At 40.2% G+C, this 21,523-nt stretch overlaps 1 protein-coding gene across 7 annotated transcripts in view; it reads right to left on the bottom strand.

Annotated features, from left to right (window-relative positions):
• Positions 1–21,523, bottom strand: part of PATJ (PATJ crumbs cell polarity complex component) — a 157,752-nt gene that overhangs the window by 8,440 nt on the left and 127,789 nt on the right. For all 7 annotated transcript variants that reach the window (XM_081867110.1, XM_081867108.1, XM_081867114.1 and 4 more), the window contains 8 exons: positions 16,564–16,647; positions 11,035–11,228; positions 9,633–9,780; positions 9,350–9,436; positions 7,816–7,933; positions 6,701–6,741; positions 5,902–6,024; positions 3,560–3,664 (listed from right to left, as the gene is read on the bottom strand). In XM_081867110.1, coding sequence (XP_081723236.1) covers positions 3,560–3,664; positions 5,902–6,024; positions 6,701–6,741; positions 7,816–7,933; positions 9,350–9,436; positions 9,633–9,780; positions 11,035–11,228; positions 16,564–16,647 — 900 coding nt within the window. The remainder of the gene's footprint in view (positions 1–3,559; positions 3,665–5,901; positions 6,025–6,700; positions 6,742–7,815; positions 7,934–9,349; positions 9,437–9,632; positions 9,781–11,034; positions 11,229–16,563; positions 16,648–21,523) is intronic.

Raw genomic sequence — 21,523 nt, 5'->3', positions numbered from 1 at the left:
TGCTTATTTTCTTCTAGACTTGGAAAGCAAGTAGTTGAACATATTAAACTCCTACCCCTTTTGCCTTACCTGTATTCATTGCAAGAACACATTAAGCTTTACCTCCAAGAAGAGGAACAGCATTAGAAAATTATCCGGCTACAGGGAGCTGGGTGTCAAATGACCACTCCTACAGGAGATTGTCTTGGCCAAAAGTCCTCTGTGGGGGTTTTCTTTGCCTCCCCTCCACATTTTATTCTTTTACATCTGTGTTGTTTTGCTGAAAGCTGCTTCCATGAAAACTTGGATTGGACTGGCCATAAATTGAGCTACTTACCAACTGGGGGGTAATAGGTTGGTTCATTTATAAGATGACCCAATGCAAGAATGGTGAAACATGCCTATCTCTAAAAGAAGCCAGCATGTCTTTTCACCCAATTAATGTATTACTGAGTCAGCTAATAAAAGGTTCACATAAGTTGGTTCACATAAGAGAAGAAATCTAGTGGCATGGTCCAGTTTTGATATCCTAACCCTCAGTGTTCTTAAAATAAATGGTCCAGATTTCAGAATCACAGCATATTGATTAAACAGCAGATAATATTTTATATGCTTGTTCTGTCTTACTCATAAGGCAGAATAATACTATAATTTTCCAGTAGGATGGGAAAACAGCTAAAATGCTCGTGCTTTGTGGTTAAAAACAACAGCAAAACCTGGCAGGAGGACATATCTATATTCACCCATCTGTGGCTGGCAGTAAGAGCATATCAAAGTTCAACAACCTTGCAAAAAGCTTCCCCTTATCTCATTACTACACCTGCAGACAGCTGATTAAATTAACTAGCAGCATCCAGACAGCGAGGAGGGATGAAATATTCCCCCAGGATCCTAATCTCCCATTTGCAAACAGCATTAACAAACTCCTTTGCCATCCTACCCCAGGACATATAGACTATAAAGCTTTCCACACCAGTGGATACAATTATCTGACCTTTCATAGCCAGTGACTATGAGGTGGTTTAGCAGATAATAGAATTACTTAATGATGTGTCACTCATGATTATCAAATTGATAGGATGAGTTCACTTCTGTGGTGCGAATTCATCAATGGGCAAATGAGAAGTACAGTTATTTAAAATGAAATATAACCATTTCCTATTCATCACATCCATTTTTTTTGCTGATCTGTTTGGATACAGGAACGTAAACAAGACAAGTTGCACAATGACTCTTAAATGTTTTTTCTACAAAAAAAGATTTTTTTTTGGTAGAAATTTTAATTTTAATGCATATTTAATGCAAAAATTGAAAGTGAATAAATAACAAACAATTAAAATATGTGCATTGTATTATTTTTGTAGGTCAATTATTATTAAATAAGAACCATACTGCAGGGGGGAGAGGTAGCCTTTTAAAAGATGAATAACTGAACAATCTGCTTTTCTGGAAGTGTTGATATAACAGACATGTAATGAGTAACAGACATGTCATGAGCAAGTATATTTAATCTTGTATCCCCATAGAATCTGGTTTCCTGCCATTTTAAAATAATACTGTTCTCATTTTGGGGACAGTATAGGTATAATCACAATACTTCTGGAGTGACAGCAGTAGTATGGTCATATGCCCAGCTCATGTCAGTGCTATTTTCTATTAACTTTCAAAGATGCAAACAAATGTCACTTCACTGTTTATTAACAACTATGGCATCTGCTCATAAAGTTCACCATCCAACTTCGGCTGGGATTTTTATTCTGGGCTTGTTCATGTGGTGATAATGGTGACCTAAGTTGCATTAGATTGGCTATCTAACAAAATTATTTTTGTTAATTTGCCAAGTTTCAGTATTTTAAAATCTTGCTTAGCACCTGTTACTATCATTAGAACCTATTGCCCTGAGCACAGGCAGGCCTTACCTTATCAGACTAATTTCAACAAAATCTACATAAAGCAGATATGCTCCCCCAAACCCTCTTTGGGCTCTTTTCTTAAATGGAGTTTTGCCCCTTACATTTTTTTAAAAAAAGATTCTGTAAAGTTCTGCAAACATTTGGGTTTCCCTGAGAATCCTGATAGATCGCCTTCTCCAGAGGGCCCCATTTTGGCTACAATCATGGCAGCATTCACTATATGGAGTGAGTCTAACAACCTCAGATAGCAGCTTTAATTTTGTCAGTTTACCATTTATTGCACTAGCAAAGGCATTTACGGATAAGACAAGAGCTAGAACAGGGGCAGATGAGGGATGTTTTTAAATCCCCATTTATATTCCTCCTGGAATTTGTGGTTTTGCATTCCTCTTTCTTGTGGAGTGGCACCAGTGCATTAGAAATTTGCCTTTCTTCTGTTTGCTATGCATTCATAACATTTATGGTTCTGGCCCCATATGGGTTATTGCTGAGAATGAGCGCTTGTGTGAATTGCTTAAATCCAGGAGTGGGGGGTAGCGTGGTATTTAAAAGCGTTTAACTCCCTGCCCCATTATTTCCTTCCTTAGGGCAATGTGTATGACCCTACCCCTTTATCAAGGCAACCCTATGAAAAAAGTTTGGTTTTATTAAGAGCATGCCCATATATATATATATATATATATATATATATATATATATATATATGAGCTGTAAGCATGTTCATTAGCTCTGCTAAGAAAATAAATGCTTTCCCATACAAACACAAAGGGAGTACATCTTACTAGATAACACACCTTTTCCCTTCCTCCTGCCAAATTAAGATGAAAGATCAATTGTACTATCCAAATACTGCCACTTGGTTGATAACCAGCCATATATAGTGGTTCAAAAGAAGCAATGCTATTTCTTGTGCCCCCTCCTGCTTTGAAGAACAAATAAGGTTAACATGATGGGCAGCACCATCAAACCTATGTAGCAAGATGGGGGAATTTGTTTTTGTTTCAAAAGTGACAGAAACTGAAAGCCTAGATGATTTTTCATGTACAGCAAGAAGTCGTTCCCTCTCCCCCTCACAGTTTTATAGGATCATGTTCTCAGTGTGTATGGACAAGAATAAAGCACTCTATATGGCTTTGGCAGAAATGTTATAAGGAACTAGGTACATATAGATTGTTAATGTATTAAAGGGAAAAAAATAAGGTTAGAATATGTTAAGATTAATTACAGGACAGAAAACAGGAAGATGGAAAGGAATTGCTGAAACAGTTAATTGAAGTGGAATACAAAAAGGGAGGCGTGAGGAAGTCAATGAAACAAGTGAATGAAAGTTAAGATTGAAAATATTAGAAGTGTTTTTAATTGGTTTTGTTTTGTTTTGTTAATTCAATGTTTTACGTAGTGTTTTTGTTTTTGTATTGTATTATATTGATTTGTTTTAATTTTTTTTCTTTCTTTTTGTAATCTTTAAACTCTCAATAAATATTATTTTTGTAAAAAAAGAATAAAGCACTCTAGACTGAAATAATTTCTTGCTTTCATCTTGCATAATTCAAATCAGCAAGAGCCTTGCCGTGCTGTGATGCCTTGTGCCACTGATGCTCAGCCTTTTCTTTAAAAACACCATTTATCTATCCTTGTGCAGCCGCATGTTCAATTTATCATCATACCTGCAGGATAATGCTCCCGAAAGCATTCTTCAACAGATTAACTGCATCAGCGTGAGACAGCCCATCCAAAGGCTGCCCATTAATACTGACAATCCGATCGCCAACCTAAAAGGGGGAAGAAAAAAAAAGTACAATAGCTACAGAAAAATTGCTGGCATTAAGGAAAATTGGAAGAAAGCTCAACGTTTCTTGCAAGTTCTGGCTCTGCATACTCATGTTTCCCGGTTATAGAAAGACAATAGAGATCTGCTATATTTTCGCTGATCATTGAGTACTTTTCATAGGGAGGAGAAAACACTTCTCCTGGAAGTAGTAGAACACAAACAAAGAGACAAAAGAAACAAAGCAGAGAATTACACCAAAACACATCCTAAGTAGCAAAAGCCTACAGCAGTCCAAGCACATGCATGCGGTGCACAAAAGCACATTCTTTCAATATGCAGCGTCATGAGAGAAATCACATGATCTCTGGTAGATAGTATATCTGTGACCACAGATGTCAATGGGGTACATAGGAACCAATACTTACTATTGATGATATAGGGTTTAGTATTAATTTTCTGCAACAGCCTTTTTAATTTTCCATTTGTCTCACTTAAATAAAGCGTGACATAAATGGCATGACAGTTATTCACTGGCCTCATCACCTCCACACAGAGTCCTAACATTCACCTAAAGAAGCAGGTCGACCCAAACAGCAGATCCAGATGAAGTTTAGTCTTGAGGCCAGTTCACACAGTGAAAAGGCAGCTTGTTTCCCCACACAATCTTCTTCCTATACACAAATTCATCCCTGACATGTGGTACGGAGTAGAGTACTACTGCTATCATGGAAATCGCTGTAGGGTACATATGTGTACCAGTGGTGCACACAATATGGCTCCCCATGTTCCCAGGATAAGTTGTTGTTGTTTTCTGAGTGGGAAGAATTCCAGAGCTGTATAGTAAACAGTTGAAATGCCTCTCTGCAAGCTCTTTTTCTTTTAGCGAGAGTGCATGAACAGTTTAGGAAAGAAGGCACTTATATCTTATCTTGCTGTTTTTAGGCAACCATAATCTTTATGGTACTTATACTTGCATCTTTACATCACTACGGTTAAGTATATTGATACAAAAGCTACAAAGATATTCTACCTTCAAACATAAAATGGTACTATTAACCAAATAGTAGGAACTAAATCTCGGAGCCACTTCAGGCAATCAAAACATGCTTCGGCTTTCCACGGGAGACATTTCTTCCCCCCCCCTTTTTTAAAGAGGTTATTTCTATGCATATCTTTACTGAATACCCTAAACATTTAGGGCTAAGTAAGACATTCAGGATCTTTGCCACCCAGTGTATTCTGTGGGGTCCCTGGGGACTTGGGCTGTTTGCCAAAACAGCTGCTGGCACTTGGAAAGAGTTCCTATGATTGCAGAAGCTGAAACATACATGGTGGCAATGACAGAAATAATTGCTTTGAACCTATGGCTGTACCAGTAGATGTCCCGGGTCACAATTTAAGTTCTCTACACACTTTTCATCAGGAAAGTCAAATAACATAGTGTTGAGCACATTTTAAGTGTCTGAAGTGGCTGCTCAATCACCAAATACTTGGTTAAATAGCAATCATATTTCTTAGAGTTTGGCAGAGATGAAGGTACATAGAAGACACACAATGGCCCAATTTGCAGATCATCTTAAACCAGAGTTTAAAACTAACTATAATTTAATGTGAGTGAAACCAACTGCCAAATCAGAAGCAATAAGCCAAGAACAATACTTATGTTTTGTTTGGAGGAAACATGAGCCCTGGTCCATATGACATGACAAGCCAGGCTTTGGCTGTGCTGTGCCTGCAGTGCAGGATCAGGGGTGCAACACTATGGGAACTTCTGACCAGTGTGCACCAGCAAACTGCTTATTCACATGACATCACAGGTTGCTTTGAACTATGGTTTAATGTGAAGCACAGACCAGGACAGTGGATCTAGCACAAGACAATCCATATGGGTTTTAAGTAAATTCATAGAGACAATTTGTGTTCTTTCAGCTTCCTTGCTTTGATGAAATGGCAGATTGCATGACAGGACTCACACCCTTGGTTCCAGAAACCAGAGTCCATTTAAAAGGCAATTTTCTATTATTACTGTTATGCAATCACTCACAGTAGTTGACATAGGTGGTTTTGCTAATCAGAAGAAAGAAGCACATTTCACAGTTGGAAATAGAATGGAAATGCCTGTCCGAGTATATCCAACAGTATATAACCCTTGCAGTTTTCTTGGGGGGGGGGGGGAATAAAATCAGCAACAAGAAAAAAAAGACAATATATATGGATAATTTTATCTTTTTCACTTACTTTTAGTTTGTGTGTACGTGCTGCTACTCCACTGGCTTGAATCATGGCGATGAAGATTGGAATGTCTCCCAATGGGCTTCCTTTGCCCCCAGCTATACTGATACCAAGAGCATCATTTGGACCCTTAACAGAGAGGTTAGCAACATAACCATTTGTGTTGACATCATTCAAGACATTTAACACATGGGCCTTAGTAATAAATAAAACCAAGCATGACAGTGGTGCGAAATTTCTAGCAATTTCCTGTGCATCGTTCAATATTGATTTAGCAACAACTAAGTACAGGATATAATCCTTATGCGTGTATGGAAAGCCTGTTCATTTGGAAAAGTAAAACACAACCTAAAGGCAGCCACTGGTTCTTTTATATGAGACTCCTATTGATCCACAAAACCCTTAATTTGGTAGCAACTCATACACATAAGCTGCAGAAAGATGATGGCACATACATCACATACAAAGGCCACAACAAATAAAACTATACAATCTGACTACTACACCACTAGTAGGTATTAATATAATTTTACTAAGGATGGGTGAGCAAAATGGCCAAACTCTGTTTTGGTCCCATGTCCCCATCAGCCCAAAGTGAGTTCATCACCTCTCATTAAAAAAATAAATAAATCTGTAAATAAAAACTGAACATTTATTTTTTTTAGAAACAAATCTAGAAATGTTTTGGGTTTTTTTTTTTAAAGAAACAAACGCGGCTAACTTTTACACACGGGAAGAACCTTATGTAGCTCCTTTCACTTAAAATAAGAACTAAATGCTTTGAAAAGTAAGAAAAGCCACTCACTCTTGTTATTTCCACAGTCCTCGGGCTCATATCTGTCCCAACTAATAAAGAAATGAACAATTAGTTTCTGTAATTAAGAGATAATGCCATCAGGAGATTATAGTCCCTGGTTGCCGTTTCAAAATTATCACTGATGAAAAGCTTGTTTATGCCAGAGCAAGAAATACATTATGCAACTGGAAGAGGACTTAGCGCCTGCCATTCACTGAGCATGGAAGTGGGGAACCCATTATCCACTGAAGTGTGTTCAAGTGTATACCCCCTATAGACACAAGGTGACTGTTGCATATCTTTGCCTAGAGATGGTGATACAATATGGGTGTCCTTTGCCTAACTTTTGCTTTAGTAGGTTTGTTGCAAATGATATAAATACTAGAGGTCTTCAATTGCAAGCCTTGGAACCTAATTCAGTGCTTTGGAAAACAGCAATCTGAAGTGCTTTGTAAGCTGACCAATGTAGTTTGGGGTCTGTTTGAATTTGCTCTCCGCCCTGATCACTATGGGGAGCTTAAAAATTAGCTATAGGTTTTCTAGACAATGGGTGAAATGTGCAAGCATAGTAGCTCCTGCAGAGTGCATAAAGTCTGCTACCTTATAGGCAAATATTTTGGTCAGTGAACACCCCAAATAAATACCTTACAATGCATAACTACATACACTAAAATGTTCATAACTAGAATTAATTGCAGATATATCTGGGGGGAACCATATAGCTGAAAAATTAAAGTCTGGTTGGGCTTTTCCTTCAGTATTTAGAAATGAGTTGGATATGCCAGTTGCCCTTTACAAATTAAGTAGTTTATTAGCCCCTGAACCTTAGTAGGTAACAGCCAACTTTAGATGTTGCACAAAGTGGACTCAAAAAAAGAAAAAACAGGACCTGGGCCACTTCAAATACAATGTGAGAAACTGTAATTAGCACATTAGAAACTCCTAATCATCTGCTCCATATTTCACAGAATAATTCATATTTAGGAGTTATTGCTAAGAATTGCTTCCTTGCTACATACAGAAGTAAATACCTAACTAGGTTTTATAAATGAACAGAATAAGATGGCAGTGAACATTCAGCATAATTCACAGGGTTGTATTGGTTTGCAGGTTCTGTCCCATACCTGAGTTTCTGTGAGAGGAATTAGCAGACGACCTCTTAGTGCTGACAAAATTCTGTAAAGTGGAGATAACTGGAGCAAATGTAGGGTGAAAGTGGCTATGAACACTGTGTTGGCTTGTCTGAAATGCAAAGGCAAAACCGGTAAGGATGAAGGAAGGCACCAAGTTGTATTTCGTACCTGCAGAGGCTTCCAGTCCTCTGGAAGGCCAAATCCAAAATGGAAGTTACCAGAGCTTTTTTTATCCAGTATCCATCCATTGTCTCACTAAAGAATGAATAAATAACACCTGCAACCTGCTCCCCTCACTATGACATTGGATGAGAACTTCCAGAAGCACTGACAGATTGTGCTACTAAGAACTCTCACAGACAGTTGCTGACACTAATGTTAAACAAATAAGTCACATGGAAGCACTTGTTTTTCTTTTACATATGGATGCCCAACATCTGTGTTTAAAAAAGGTTCAAAGAGACTGGATGGTAGTCAGACAACACAATTCTGCTTGGCTTCTTAACTAGACCAAGTATGAGAGAATTTACAGAATAAACTCTAGGAAAGCTTTGAGAGGTTAGAATTCCTATGTGTTCTAATACAGCAAGAGTATTTCACCGAAACATTTCATTTGCCAACCAAATCTGGTGCCCAGCTGCCAAGTTTTAGCTGTGCAGTCTCGTGTATGAAAAAATCGAAAACCTCCTCTAGCTAAACAGATTTTTAGGCCACAGAGTGCTAATGAAATTTCTGCAGAATCTGGATTAGTGCTCCTCAGGGTGCATGGAGAATTCATTAGCAGTAGCTGTCAGCTCTCTAGAGTTCTCTTCAAACTAGCAGGGAATAAGGCAAAGGAATAATACACATGTTGGCTGGGAAGGTTGCAGTGCAGCAGTTCAGGTGAAGCAAAATTAGAGCTTGGCACCTGGGTGTCTGCGACAGAAGGGCACACAGGCTGGAAAATGACAGCAAGCGGAAACAGGAACTGGTGATAAATGACTTAGTTAACAATCTCCATGCTTTCCTGTGAAAATCCTAGCGATTGCTGGCCAGCTCTCTTAAGTCAGAATACAATACAGCCTTTTCTTTATTATTGGCACATGTTATTTGCATAATGTTGATACATGACTTTTTTCAACTGTTTCCCACATATTTTATTGCTGAAAAGCTTGCTAGGCACATTGGTGGCTCCAAGTGGACCGAAGGGCAAGATAAAAGTGAAAACAAAATCTATTGTTAGCAGCCTGTTGGTGCAATTATTGATTTCATTTAAAAAAAGTACAAGCGCACAGTAAAATTGCCCATGTATTATGAAATGGAATGCCAAGCCATTTTCTGTCTCTTAAGGTGGATGTATTGTCCAGTGGTTAATACACAGACATATGCGTCACCCAAAATATTGAAACAACAACCTTGACTCTCTGGGTTACAACTATAGCTGGGTTGTAAGACCAGTTTCCAGAATTACAAGGTCAAATCTTCACATCCTGAGTTTTATATCATCAGCTTCCCATTTCTTATTAATGCACCATCTGCCACTAACCTGACTGTTTTGAGATGTCTTCCGTGATGACAGCCAAGATCCAGCTTTCAGTCGTCCAATCTCTAGTTGTACAAGACCTTGGGCACACTTTGGATATGCAAAGAAAAGTACAGCATTTACACCCTGGTGGCTTTTTAATTTCCCCCCTAGATATATTACCCCCACCCCCATGCAAACAATCATACTTTTGCCTAAACCACAACCACATGGTAACATTAAAAAAATCGGTTTCCAGAAACCTTGCAAGCATGATTTAGTGCTCAAGAATACACTATGCACTTACCTTAAGAATTGTAGCAACCACCTCTTGTGAAGCATGCCTTACATCCTCCCCATTGACAGACAAGATCTGATCCCCTTGAATTAGCCTCCCATCAAGGTCAGCGGCTCCTCCTTTTACGATGTCAGAGATAAATACTCCACTTCCATTTCTAACAGTTGAAAAGAAGCACAGGCATTGCTGCACCACTAAAAATATTTACTAAAAACAATTTGCACATTGTATGTTCTCTGTTGCTCTGCATTTTAGTCTAGATATCTAATGATATCCCCCCCCTTCTAGACTTTTTATCTGCTCTTCGATTTTTATGGTTGTACTACTGCTTAATGTGCTATGTATACTGGTAATTTTCAGTTGTGGGTTTTATTATTATTAACCAGTGGGATATAACTGTAACAAGCAAATAAATAATTGTTAAAAGGTACATACAATTCCTAGGAATATAGGCATTTAGATATTGCTATCCAGGACAAGCTCCTGCCAACCTAGCAGTTCGAAAGCACGTCAAAGTGCAAGTAGATAAATAGGTACCGCTCCGGCGGGAAGGTAAACGACGTTTCCATGCGCTGCTCTAGTTCGCCAGAAGCGGCTTAATCATGCTGGCCACATGACCCGGAATCTTTACGCCGGCTCCCTCGGCCAATAAAGCGAGATGAGCGCTGCAACCCCAGAGTCGGTCACGACTGGACCTAATGATCAGGGGTCCCTTTACCTTTATCCAGGACAAGCAACACAATACAAATCTGTCTTGAGTTTTAAGGAGCAGCTACTTGAATCACAGAAGAATTATAGAGTTGGAAGGGACCATAAGCATCACATACGCCAACCCACTGCTGCTCAATGTGGGGCTCGAGCCCACAGCTCTGAGATAAAGAGTCTCATGTTGTCTACCGACTAAGATATTCCTCTTAATGTTTGTTCATCAGACCACACACTGGTCTTAAAATGAAAACACTGGTTTTCTTATGTGGCTAAATCATTCTTGCTATCAGTGTACTCTCAGAAATCGATATACGGAGGTCAATATTATTACTTCCATATTTTAGATAGAGTGCTGAGAGACTTAACAGCTTGCCTAAGGTTGCCTCGTGAGTCAGAAGCTGAGGTGACATTTTGGAACATTCTGACTGGCAGCTGTCATTACACTACAGTAGCTCTCAGGTACTAGGTTTGTCCTCCTTAAATGTAAAAGGAAAATCAGATTCAGGTATAATGCATCTAATTGCATGTTTCACCCTTCTGCTTGTAGAAAAGCTAAAGGTGTAAAAACCATTACGAATATTGCACCTGTTCTGAAAGAGCACATAATCTTTGCAGCTTATTCTGTGGAGGGATTTTCAGTTTAAGAGAAAACAAGGCTCTGTAATGTTCTGCACACAGAGCTATGATTAAGTGTAACCCTTACCGTTTCCCGACAATGCTTAGCCCTAAGCCTCTGCCCATTTTCCTTTGTAAGTCTACATGGAAAATTTCCAAATTCTCTTCATCTTTATAATGAGCTTCATCTCTATACACAACCAGTTGTACTTTCTGAGGCGTCTGTCTCAAGGCTGTTATAGCATCTTCATGGCTGGCATTCCTTAAGTCTACGCCATTAACCTAAAATAAAGCAGTGTATTATATTCTTTGCTTATTGGATTTTAATTAGTCTAGCAAAGTAATACTTCAAAACAAATCACAATTTCTATCATTAAAGAAGTCATATGAATAAAGGAAGCAACACTTTAGCAGCATTTCATGCTTAAAATCTTGTAGCCAGGAGTTCTGAAAGAGTCCCACTGCAAAATCCCAGAACTTCCACTCTATGCTAGTCATTCTTGTTCACTGATTAATACAATTCATTGTATTATTTCATTTTAGGTTGCAATTGTAGAAAAGCAAGGTTAGAAGATGTCCTCTAGCATACTATTGTCGCATGCCACCCTGATCTCCAAACGCTGCAAGAATCTAGGAATACCAGGCACTCTGGCACCAGGGTATGTGTTTCCTTTTGGACAATGAGGCACAGCAGAATCTGTGGTTATTTACACATATACACAACCCGTGCTTAGATGGAGAGTGCACAGCATTCATATCCCGAGAGGGTCCTGTTCTTTCCACTGCTGCACCCTCAGATCCCAAACATTGTGTATGACCCTCTCCGCAGTATAAAACAAGACAGCCCGCCTTGAACTCTGCCCCCTGCCCAGCTTGCAAAACTCACATTTCCCCGTTAGCTTACATCATCCAAACTGAAATCCTACATCCTTTAAATCCCCATCGTCTCTTCCCACTAACACACAGCTGGAGGAGGGGCCCCACCCCTCCTGGTCTGGCATAGTCTTCAGCCTCCTAACAGCTTTCTGGATAGGTAAATAGCTCAGCCATTAATATCTTTGTTCCTCCTATGACCCACACTCAGCTGGCTATCATAGGCTGGCCTGGCTCATTAGCATAAGATGAATCCAGTGGAGTTTGGCACAGTTTAATAAAACCTTGATTAATTCCAACTTTTAATAAATCCAGGAATTATGGGGAGAATCTAGCAGCCAGGAGTTTGGGGGATCCTTGCTCCCTCCCCCAATTTATAACAGTACTCTGTAATGTGGTCAGTTACCTTTATGTTTACCTTATCCGAAGCAGAACCATTTTTTAAAATGATTGGTCATGAACATACATAGTATCTATTTTTAGTTTCTGATGAAGTAAGAATTTTTAAGCATACATTAGGAAGAACTGTCATCCATGCATCCCCTTACAAGTTTTATGGGAAACTTTCTTAGCATTTTATAGTACAAATTCAGCATGTCCGAAGTCTATTCAGTAGACTACTTTTTGAAACATAGAGTAATTATTATCATCAATCACCCACCCTTCATCCTAAGGTCCCAGGGTGGGTAATAAATTTAAGCAACAATGATTTACTTGCTTTAAAAAAAAAACGGTCGTAGGGATGGAAGATGGTTTTGATTGGTCCACTTTTCACAGTGGACCAGCCCATTCAAACATTCCCAAACTTGGTCATTGATCAGAACACAACTTCCAGTTAGATTGTGCACTTCTCTAGATTTTGTGATGTGGTTTCAGTGTGCAAAGAATGTCCACAAAAATGGATATTTAATGGGGAGAATGTATTGGGAAAAGTGTATATTACATAGAAAGTGCATATAAAATGGATACAAATTAAATGCAGGCTTTCTGTGTGTTCTTTTTAAAAATCCACACAATTGGACAGAATGGACCTATGATTCTGTGTCAGCAAAACTGAAACTGGACAGAAATAGACTCGTCTATTTAACCCCAGCTGATGCCTTAAAAAGTCCACATACCATTCTGAGACCACCTTGAAAATGCAAATTTCCCATTACTCTTTACACTAGACACCAAAGCAGAGTGATGTAGACTTAATATCTGCTTACGATTTGGAGGGCTAAGGCTCTTCATTTTTGTAAACATGTTAGAACTCATATACCAGTAGATGTTTAGCCATTAATTTGTAACCAGTGTTCTTTTTCTGTTAAGATTTAGGCAATTCGATAATTTGAATCATAAGAGAATAATTTTTCTAGATTCCAATAGATGGCACACCAGACCAGCACTGCAACTTTAAATTGCTCCTAAAACTAATGGCTACAGTTAAAACATTTCAGTTTAATGAACAGAGTCAGGACCACTAATTTATTTTTAAACATTTTCTTTAGTTTTTGCCTGGACTAATTTTCTGTTTGATTTTCCCTGGACACCAGAGTGATCTCTAGTAACATGCATGAAATCCCCCAGGAGCCTGATTCCTGGAATTTCACTCTGGACTGGTAGCTATGTTCTTCTCTTAAACTCAAAGGCCATGTAGTTAGGATAGATGGGATTATGCAGTAAATTTTTAACTAGTGGAGTTTTGGTGGGCCACTGCAGCCCTCAGCAATGGTTAAATTGTAGATAACTTTAATCTTGCATATTGTAAACTTCATATTATATGCAATAGTATTTTCCTTTCTCAATAATTCACTCATGTATAATGTGCCCTTGATACTATTATGCTTATACTTTTTATAAACCAAAATGCATTCACCAGTTTTCTGCTGATGCATTTAAAATAAATCTTTCCAAACAGATTTTGGCCTATCGGTCACCACCCTCTTGCCCACCAGGCAAAATTAAGAACCTTGTTTTTATAAGGATGTTGGCTTCCTTTAGATGAATAGCACTTGATTTCACCTTGAAATGTTGCCAGTTATTATCCAGGTGTCTCATCCCCTGTTTTCATCCCAGGACCGCAATGCCACTGATTATATGATTTCTCTTGGAAACAGTGGAGAATATGCAACAGATATCCAATAACTGATTTTATTGTTGAACCTCTTCCATACAAAAATAACTTTAGCCTTCATCATAAAATGAGCCACAAAGCCTGCTCAGCCTGCGCTGATTTTGCTCTCTGCAGTATAGAGAGATGGAGGGCCAGTGTTGGCTGAAGACTTTAGTATATGTGGACTGCAGCAATTAGACATACACCTGACAACCTGCAAAATCTCAGTGCAAACATGCACTGTGAAAAGAAATATGCACATGCACACGCACCTTGTGAATTCAGAGAAAAATAAAAAGACATGCTACCTACAAGTACTGTAACCAGAAAGTATGGGGTGAGGCATGGGTGTGTATGTACAACATGGATGTGTGCGTGTTCATGTGCATACAGACATCCATGCTCATATTCCTGGCTTTGACAAGGCAAATCAATAAAACTTAAATGAATGTAGTGCTGTACACTGAATTCTTAGATGAATTCTAATGGCCACAAACTGTACCAAGCACCAGGGCATGCACTGGCCACATACCTGAGACTCCAGGGGAGCGGCGGTTTGTGGTCTGACACGGCCCAGTCTTGGGGCCAAATTCTGCACAATGTGGCCATTGGGGGACACCAGAGCCTCTCCGCAGGGCCACATCGCTTGGTGTACCAATTTAAATGGGCCAATCATAGTGAGCTGAGGGGTGTGCTTGCTGCAGCAGTTCTGGCTTCACTCAGGTTTGCCTATTCATTATACAGTAGTACCTCTGTTTTCAAGCGTCTCGGAAGCTGAATGTTTCGGTTTTCGAACGTCAAAAACCCAAAAGTAATTGCTTCCATTTTCGAACGCACCCTGGAAGTCAAACAGTTTCTGCTGTGTGTTTTTCTTTTTTCTCTATTGACTTTGCTGACCGCCCTTTGCACCGCAGTTGTCGAACGTTTCGGAAGTCGAACGGTCTTCCGGAATGGATTATGTTCGACAGTCAAGGTACCACTGTAAGTTATAGGCCTCCCTGCTCAGATCATTGCAGGATCTCGCATCCACCTGCCCTGTTTCTGATTAGTCCACCCAAAGTTGAATGAGCAGGTCGGGGGGTGGGGGTGGACCTTGCTATGGAATAATCAATCGCTGAATTTGGGACCAGGGAATAATTTTGTTCCTGCAGACCAATTGGCCAGGCTGTGGGTTTTTGCCTCCCTCAGAACAATCATCACAACGTTGGGCAGATAAGTCATTAGGTTGGATCATGAGCTTACTGTATACCCCACTAAAGCGAACTGGGAAAACGTGCTTCTGCCCAGGAGTCCACATGGCCACTGATGGACCATAGCACCCTTCCAGGTGACGGCCCTAATGGGTTCACCCTAATTTGATGTATGGCATAGGGTGACTCTTGATCGAAGTGGTTTTTTTAATCAACCAGCAGGAGGGTTGGTTGATACCCATTGCCTTCGTCAAAGCCTACCTACAGCTGTAATCAATAAAAGCTGTGGCCAGTTTCAATCCAATACTGATGTCCTGTGCCTTATTTCTACCCTTGGCTGGCCCTGCGCCACGCCACATGTACGTGCTTTTTGCACCTGGGTCTGCAAACATGTTTCCTGTATGGTCCAGTAACAATCTATTGGTTGATATGTCCATTCTGCTATTAATGACACATTACTGTGATACACAGCTGTTATTTAAGAATAGCAGCCAAAATAGGAATAGCAGCCAAAACAAGAAACATTCAGTGAAAGAGCTGTTAAGAGTAATTCCCAAGGTGCCCTCAATGTTTTCCTAACCTCCTTACATGGAAGCCCTAATAGCTGGACTGGGAATTTCTCTTGACTTGAGAGTGAGGTACTTCTATCCACTCTGGAACCATCATGAATGGACTCCTTTTCTAAGCTACAATCAAACGCCAACTTTTTTCTTAACCCTTCCTTACCTGACATCTAAATACAAGACACATGAAAAATCAGTAATGTTCATAAAGAGGCTTGTAAAAACACAGCTTCAGTTGATATGAAGATAAGTTACAGAAGATAAAAACAGCTTCTGCTTTCAGTTAATAGATACAAGATTTTAAGGGTTCAGAAATAATTTTAAATACTTAAATCAAAATGGGCTGGGTAAATAAAGTTAAACTGACAGCTCATCAAAAAGAAAGATGGTAAATAAAAATAATTTTGTGACATATGGTGACAAGTGATATAACATTTATCATCTCGTGACACTAATGCCTACTGTCTAAATTTTTAAATCAAACATGATAATGCTGTTGTATATCTGATGAAAAGGAAAAAGTTGTTTGGCAATGAATACCGCTAAATGAAAGTTTGTATGTTTCTTCTCTAATATTTAGTATTTATGTTTGCAATATGTTCATAATTTGCGTTCATATGTTTTAGCCTGTATTTTATATATCTACAATGTGATAAATATACATATCTATTTTTTAAAATACAAATGTTAAAGAAATCTGATCAATAGATGTGTATGGATCTCAACATTTTAAGTAGATGAAGAAGTAGATAAAAAGCACATTATCTATTATTATTTAGAGGAATAAGTCGATTATTTCAGCCATGTTTCTTGTACAATGCATTGGTTTTCCCTCTTAAAATATTGGTTTTGTATGGAACCGAGAAATATTTGCAGAGTTAAATAATGAATCTTACCTCAAGGATTTGATCACCAGCCCAAAGTCGGCCATCTCTAGCCGCTGCGCCTTCTTCATACACTTCATGTATTACAATAGCATCCTAACGGAAGACATAATCTCAGTATCAATACTTATACATAAAAAGTAAGTTCCGAGACTACAGTCCAGAATGCAGAACTGACATGAAAATACTGTGACCTTTCCTATCATCATCAGCATCATTTTCATGTACCCCACCCATCTGACTGGGTTGCCCCAGCCACATATATTACGCTGATGATCTCTTAACCATTGTTGCAAAATACCGAGCGTATTACAAGATCACTCACAGAGCCACACATTTCCCCAGAACAACTATAACCACACAGTGGGCAACTTTAACCAGCTTCACACCATGCTTTCACGTATTTGTTAAGGGGGAAACCTGGTCAGTAAGTTTTAATCAGGGTTAATATTGTTGAAAGAGGATGAAATTCACTTTGAATGGAGCATGCAGTTCCATAGCCTCAAGGTGTACTGTGATTAGCAGCACTGGTTGCCAATTTGTTTCTGGGTCTAATTTGCAGTGCTGGGTTTGACATTATTTCAGACCTTAGGATTGTCATCTGAGGCTATTTGTGCAAAGGAGATCTAGTGGGTGACAATGAAATAACATTTCCCCCCTGAAGTAGTTCCTTGTCTATGGAATGCTCTCCCCAGAGAGGCCCGCCTGACACCAACTTTATCAGCATTTCAGCATCAGACAAATATGTTTTGGGCGGTATTTAGCCGCCCAGAGTGGCTGGGGAAACTCAGTCAGATGGGCGGGATATAAATAAATAAATTATTATTATTATTATTATTATTATTATTATTATTATTATTATTTCTGAGCATTTTGGCAGCACCAGTGACTAGACATTTTTACTCTATGTATTTTTAACATGCTTGTGTATTTTTATTACAGCATTATATCTGCCACAGCCACTAAGGTAAAGGGGGGTTTCTTCCTCTTTCCAGTGCAAGAATCCAGATTTTGGCTAACAGTAGCCATAATTTGGCTAATTATTCTGTGTAATACTTCCACCATATTATACACAGCTAGGCATGAGTGAAATCTGAACTCCAATTCAACTTGCATTTTTAGTCCTGCATGCTTAACTTTTATAATTTAATATAAACTTATAATATATAATTTAAAACCATGGTGTTATGAGTAATGGCTGTTTTAAGGCCTTCACGGGGGTGTTCAGCCTTGTACAGCGTGGCTGCAAGTTAAATCCACCACAATAAATGAATTTGAAAAATATATTAACTTTATTACCAAGGCTGGAAAATATAGGCAGCAGCAGATGTTGCTTTAGGGAATGTTTCTGTGATATACAATTATTGACAGGAGCAGACCCCCCCCCCAAAGGAGGGGGGGGGGACACTTCAAACAGCATATTTTTTATCATTTCACCAGCAATGCCATTTGTTTTGAAATGGAATGCCACATACTCCCACGGAATATTCCCAAGCTATCAGTTTTAACAACCAGCCATACAAAATTGAGAAGGATGCACATACTCTGGAGGATAAGCTAAGAATTCAAAAACTGTATTTAGAAACCGGAGAGCTGTGCAGATAGCAACAGAAGGTTAAATTTGGCAGGAAGAAAGAACATGGGAAGAAATGCAGGGACAAGTATAAAATAGGAATAAATGTCTAGGCAGCCACATTTCTGAGGTTGGTTTAGGGGTTATAATGAGCAAAGAACTGAGCATCAATCAAAAGCATGCTGTGTCATGACAAGGTCAACATCGTTCTAGCTTGCATCAACAACAGCACTGCTTCTAAGACTAGGGAGTGCTTATAAGGTCATAAATTGAGAGTGCTATCTGTGTCCCATCCTCGGTACTACAGGTAGAAATAAGATTCTTTGACAACCAGGATGCTCATGTCACAAAGCTCTACTTCTCCATAACATTGGAACCAGGAGATTGTGAAAGCTCTGGATTGGCGTCTGAATACAGTGGACTGGTTGAGGGCTGATAAACTATGCTTGAAGAAGGAGGCTCTTTGGGTGGTTCCCACTTTTGGGAACTATAGAAGGTACATGTTCTGGATGGGACTGAATTTCCTCTGAAGGAGCAGGTGTGCAGCTTGGGGGTACTCCTAGTTACATCGCTGTTATTAGAGGTTCTAATGTCCTCTGTGACTAGGATCGACTTTTACCAGCTTTGCCTTGTTCACCAGCTAAAGCCATTCCTGGGCAGAGATACCCTGCCCACTTTGGTCCATGCAGTGATAACCTCAAGACTGGATTACTGTAATGCGTTCTATGTGGGGCTGCCCATGGGCCTGGTTTGGAAGTTGCACAGGCTGCTCATCTACTACTGAGACAGGTTCATGGTCCTTGCATTGATTTACATAATTTACATCACCTGAACCATTATATCCTAGTTTGCTTGTGGAGATAATCTGCAGGAGCACTGTTGGTCACTCCCCGAGTTGGAAAGGCTCATTTGACAACAAGAAGACACAAAGCCTTTATAACTAGGATATAATGGCTCTCCCAGTGGAAATTGGCTCTACCGGTGGAAAGCTTTACCAAGAAAGATTCAGCAGGCAGTTTGTTTCAACTTTTAAAGGCCAGCTCACAACTTTTCTATTCTTCTACTTCTGCTGCTGCTGCTACTACTACTACTACTTCTGCTGCTACTACTACTACTACTTCTGCTGCTAGTACTACTACTACTACTACTACTACTACTACTACTACTACAGTGGTGCCTCGCAAGACGAAATTAATTCGTTCCACAAGTTTTTTCTTCTTGCGAGTTTTTCGTCTTGCGAAGCACGGTTTCCCATAGGAATGCATTGAAAATCAATTAATGCGTTCCTAGGGAGACCGCCTTCAGACCAGGTCCGGGGACAGTCTTTCCCCGGACCTCTTCTGAAGGCTGGGGGGGGGGAGGACTTTTCTCCCCACCGCCAGGCTTCAGAACAGCCTTCTGAAGGCTGGCGGTGGGAAGAAAAGCCCTTCTCCCGCCGCCAGCCTTCAGAAGAGTTCCTGCAGGGCTGCCTAGGCTGCGAATAGCAGCCTGCTGCCGGGTGCGAGGGATGCTCTGAAGCAGAGCGCCCCTCGGGTGGGGCAGACATCTGCAGCTTGGGGAGCCCTGCCGGACTTCCCCACAGGGCTCTCCAAGCTGCGGATAGCAGCCTGCTGCCCCGCACGAGGGGCACTCTTAAGCAGAGCGCCCCTCGGGTGGGGCAGACATCTGCAGCTTGGGGAGCCCTGCCGGACTTCCCCACAGGGCTCTCCAAGCTGCGGATAGCAGCCTGCTGCCCCGCACGAGGGGCGCTCTTAAGCAGAGCGCCCCTCGCGCGCGGCAGACATTCACAGCTTGGGGAGCCCTGCGGGGAACTCTTCTGAAGGCTGGAGGCGGGAGAAGGGCTTTTCTTCCCACCGCCAGCCTTCAGAACAGCTTTCTGAATGTTGGCGGTGGGGAGGAAAAACCCTCCTCCCACCGCAAGCTCCGGGAAGAGAGGAGAAGCTGCGCGCCTTCTCCTCTGTTCCCGGACCTCCCACCGCAAGCCTTCAGGACAGGTCCGGGAACAGAGGGGAAGGCGCGCAGCTTCTCCTCTCTTCCCGGGGCTTGCGGTGGGAGGAGGGTTCCCCGCTGTCCCCGGAGATTTCCCTATGGGCTTTCGTTTTGCGAAGCAAGCCCATAGGGAAATTCGTCTTGCGAAGCCGCTAAAAAATCGGAAAACCCTTTCGTCTTGCGGGTTTTTCGTTTAGCGAGGCATTCGTCTTGCGGGGCACCACTGTACTACTACTACTATTTGCTGCCCATCTGACTGGGTTGCCCCAGTCACTTCTACTCCTACGCAGGCAATTAAGAATAAATCTTTCCACAATAGTTAATTGATGTCTGTTTTAACCTCTTTATATGGTTTTTACTGTATGGGTTTATGTATTTTTGTTACCTGCTTTGATCTTTTCAATGAAATAGTGATTTATAAATAACTATGTTTTAGCACGTTTTTACTGAGTCTTAAGCATGTGATAGGAACAGTAAAATCTACACAAAATAATGCTCCAGAGTGGCTTTCAGCAGCTAATTCTAATGAAAATGAACAGGTTTCATTTATTCAGTAACATGGAATTTGCTTTCTGTATAAAGTTATTCATCACAGGAAGAGCAGTCAGCAGGAGGTCACAGAATGTGCTCAGTTTTAAAAAACATTTAAAGTGAAATAGCACTACATCACTCAGGGCAAGGTGACATGAAGTGAGAAAGACATGGAGGAGGAAGAAAATATTAATATCCTTGCCTGAAAGCAAGTATTGTGATAAAGATATGGATGGAGTTGGGGTTTTTTGAAGCTTCCTCCTTTGCAGTCCCACTAACAGTATTTACAACCACTCTGCTGTAGCAAAAAGTCAAGGTCTCATGTCAAACTTCTGGTTTGTTTCTATGGCATTAGTGATCATATATTTACAGAACACTGGATTCTTTTGCAGTACAAATTACTGCTGAATGAAAAAAATGCTTAAGGCTGCATACAGGAAGAAGGTGTGGTCAAATTGCTAATGCATTTACCGAAATAAAAAAGCAGTTTAAATTTTATTAAGCATGCTCCCATAACTGTATAATTTTCACAAGAATAGTGAAAAATGCAGCTGGAATGGCCACAAAGCAGGAGAAGGATTTCTCTTACAATCAGCTTTTCAGACTCCCTTGTTATATGAAGGTCGTAAGATCCAGTCCTACAGCCTAATGGTAGCTGTATGGATTCGCTGTTGTACAAACTATACTTTAGTCTTCAACAGGTGAATCAGGACCAAATACCAGGCTGCAGCTTGACCTAAAATGGCTCGTAGCCACAGCATTCCTATCATACATAGAAACGAATGATTTTTTAAAAAATTAAGAAGTTGGTGCCCAAATGCTTGTTTGGACTGAAGGTGGGCCCATTGTCTCAAAAGGATGAAAATTGCTAAACTGTAG

The sequence above is a fragment of the Podarcis erhardii genome, assembly GCF_964252035.2.
Source record: "Podarcis erhardii genome assembly, chromosome: 6".
Classification (NCBI taxonomy): domain Eukaryota; kingdom Metazoa; phylum Chordata; class Lepidosauria; order Squamata; family Lacertidae; genus Podarcis; species Podarcis erhardii.
The sequence above is the reverse complement of the archived record's forward strand: the minus strand, read 5'-3'. Positions and strand labels throughout refer to the sequence as shown.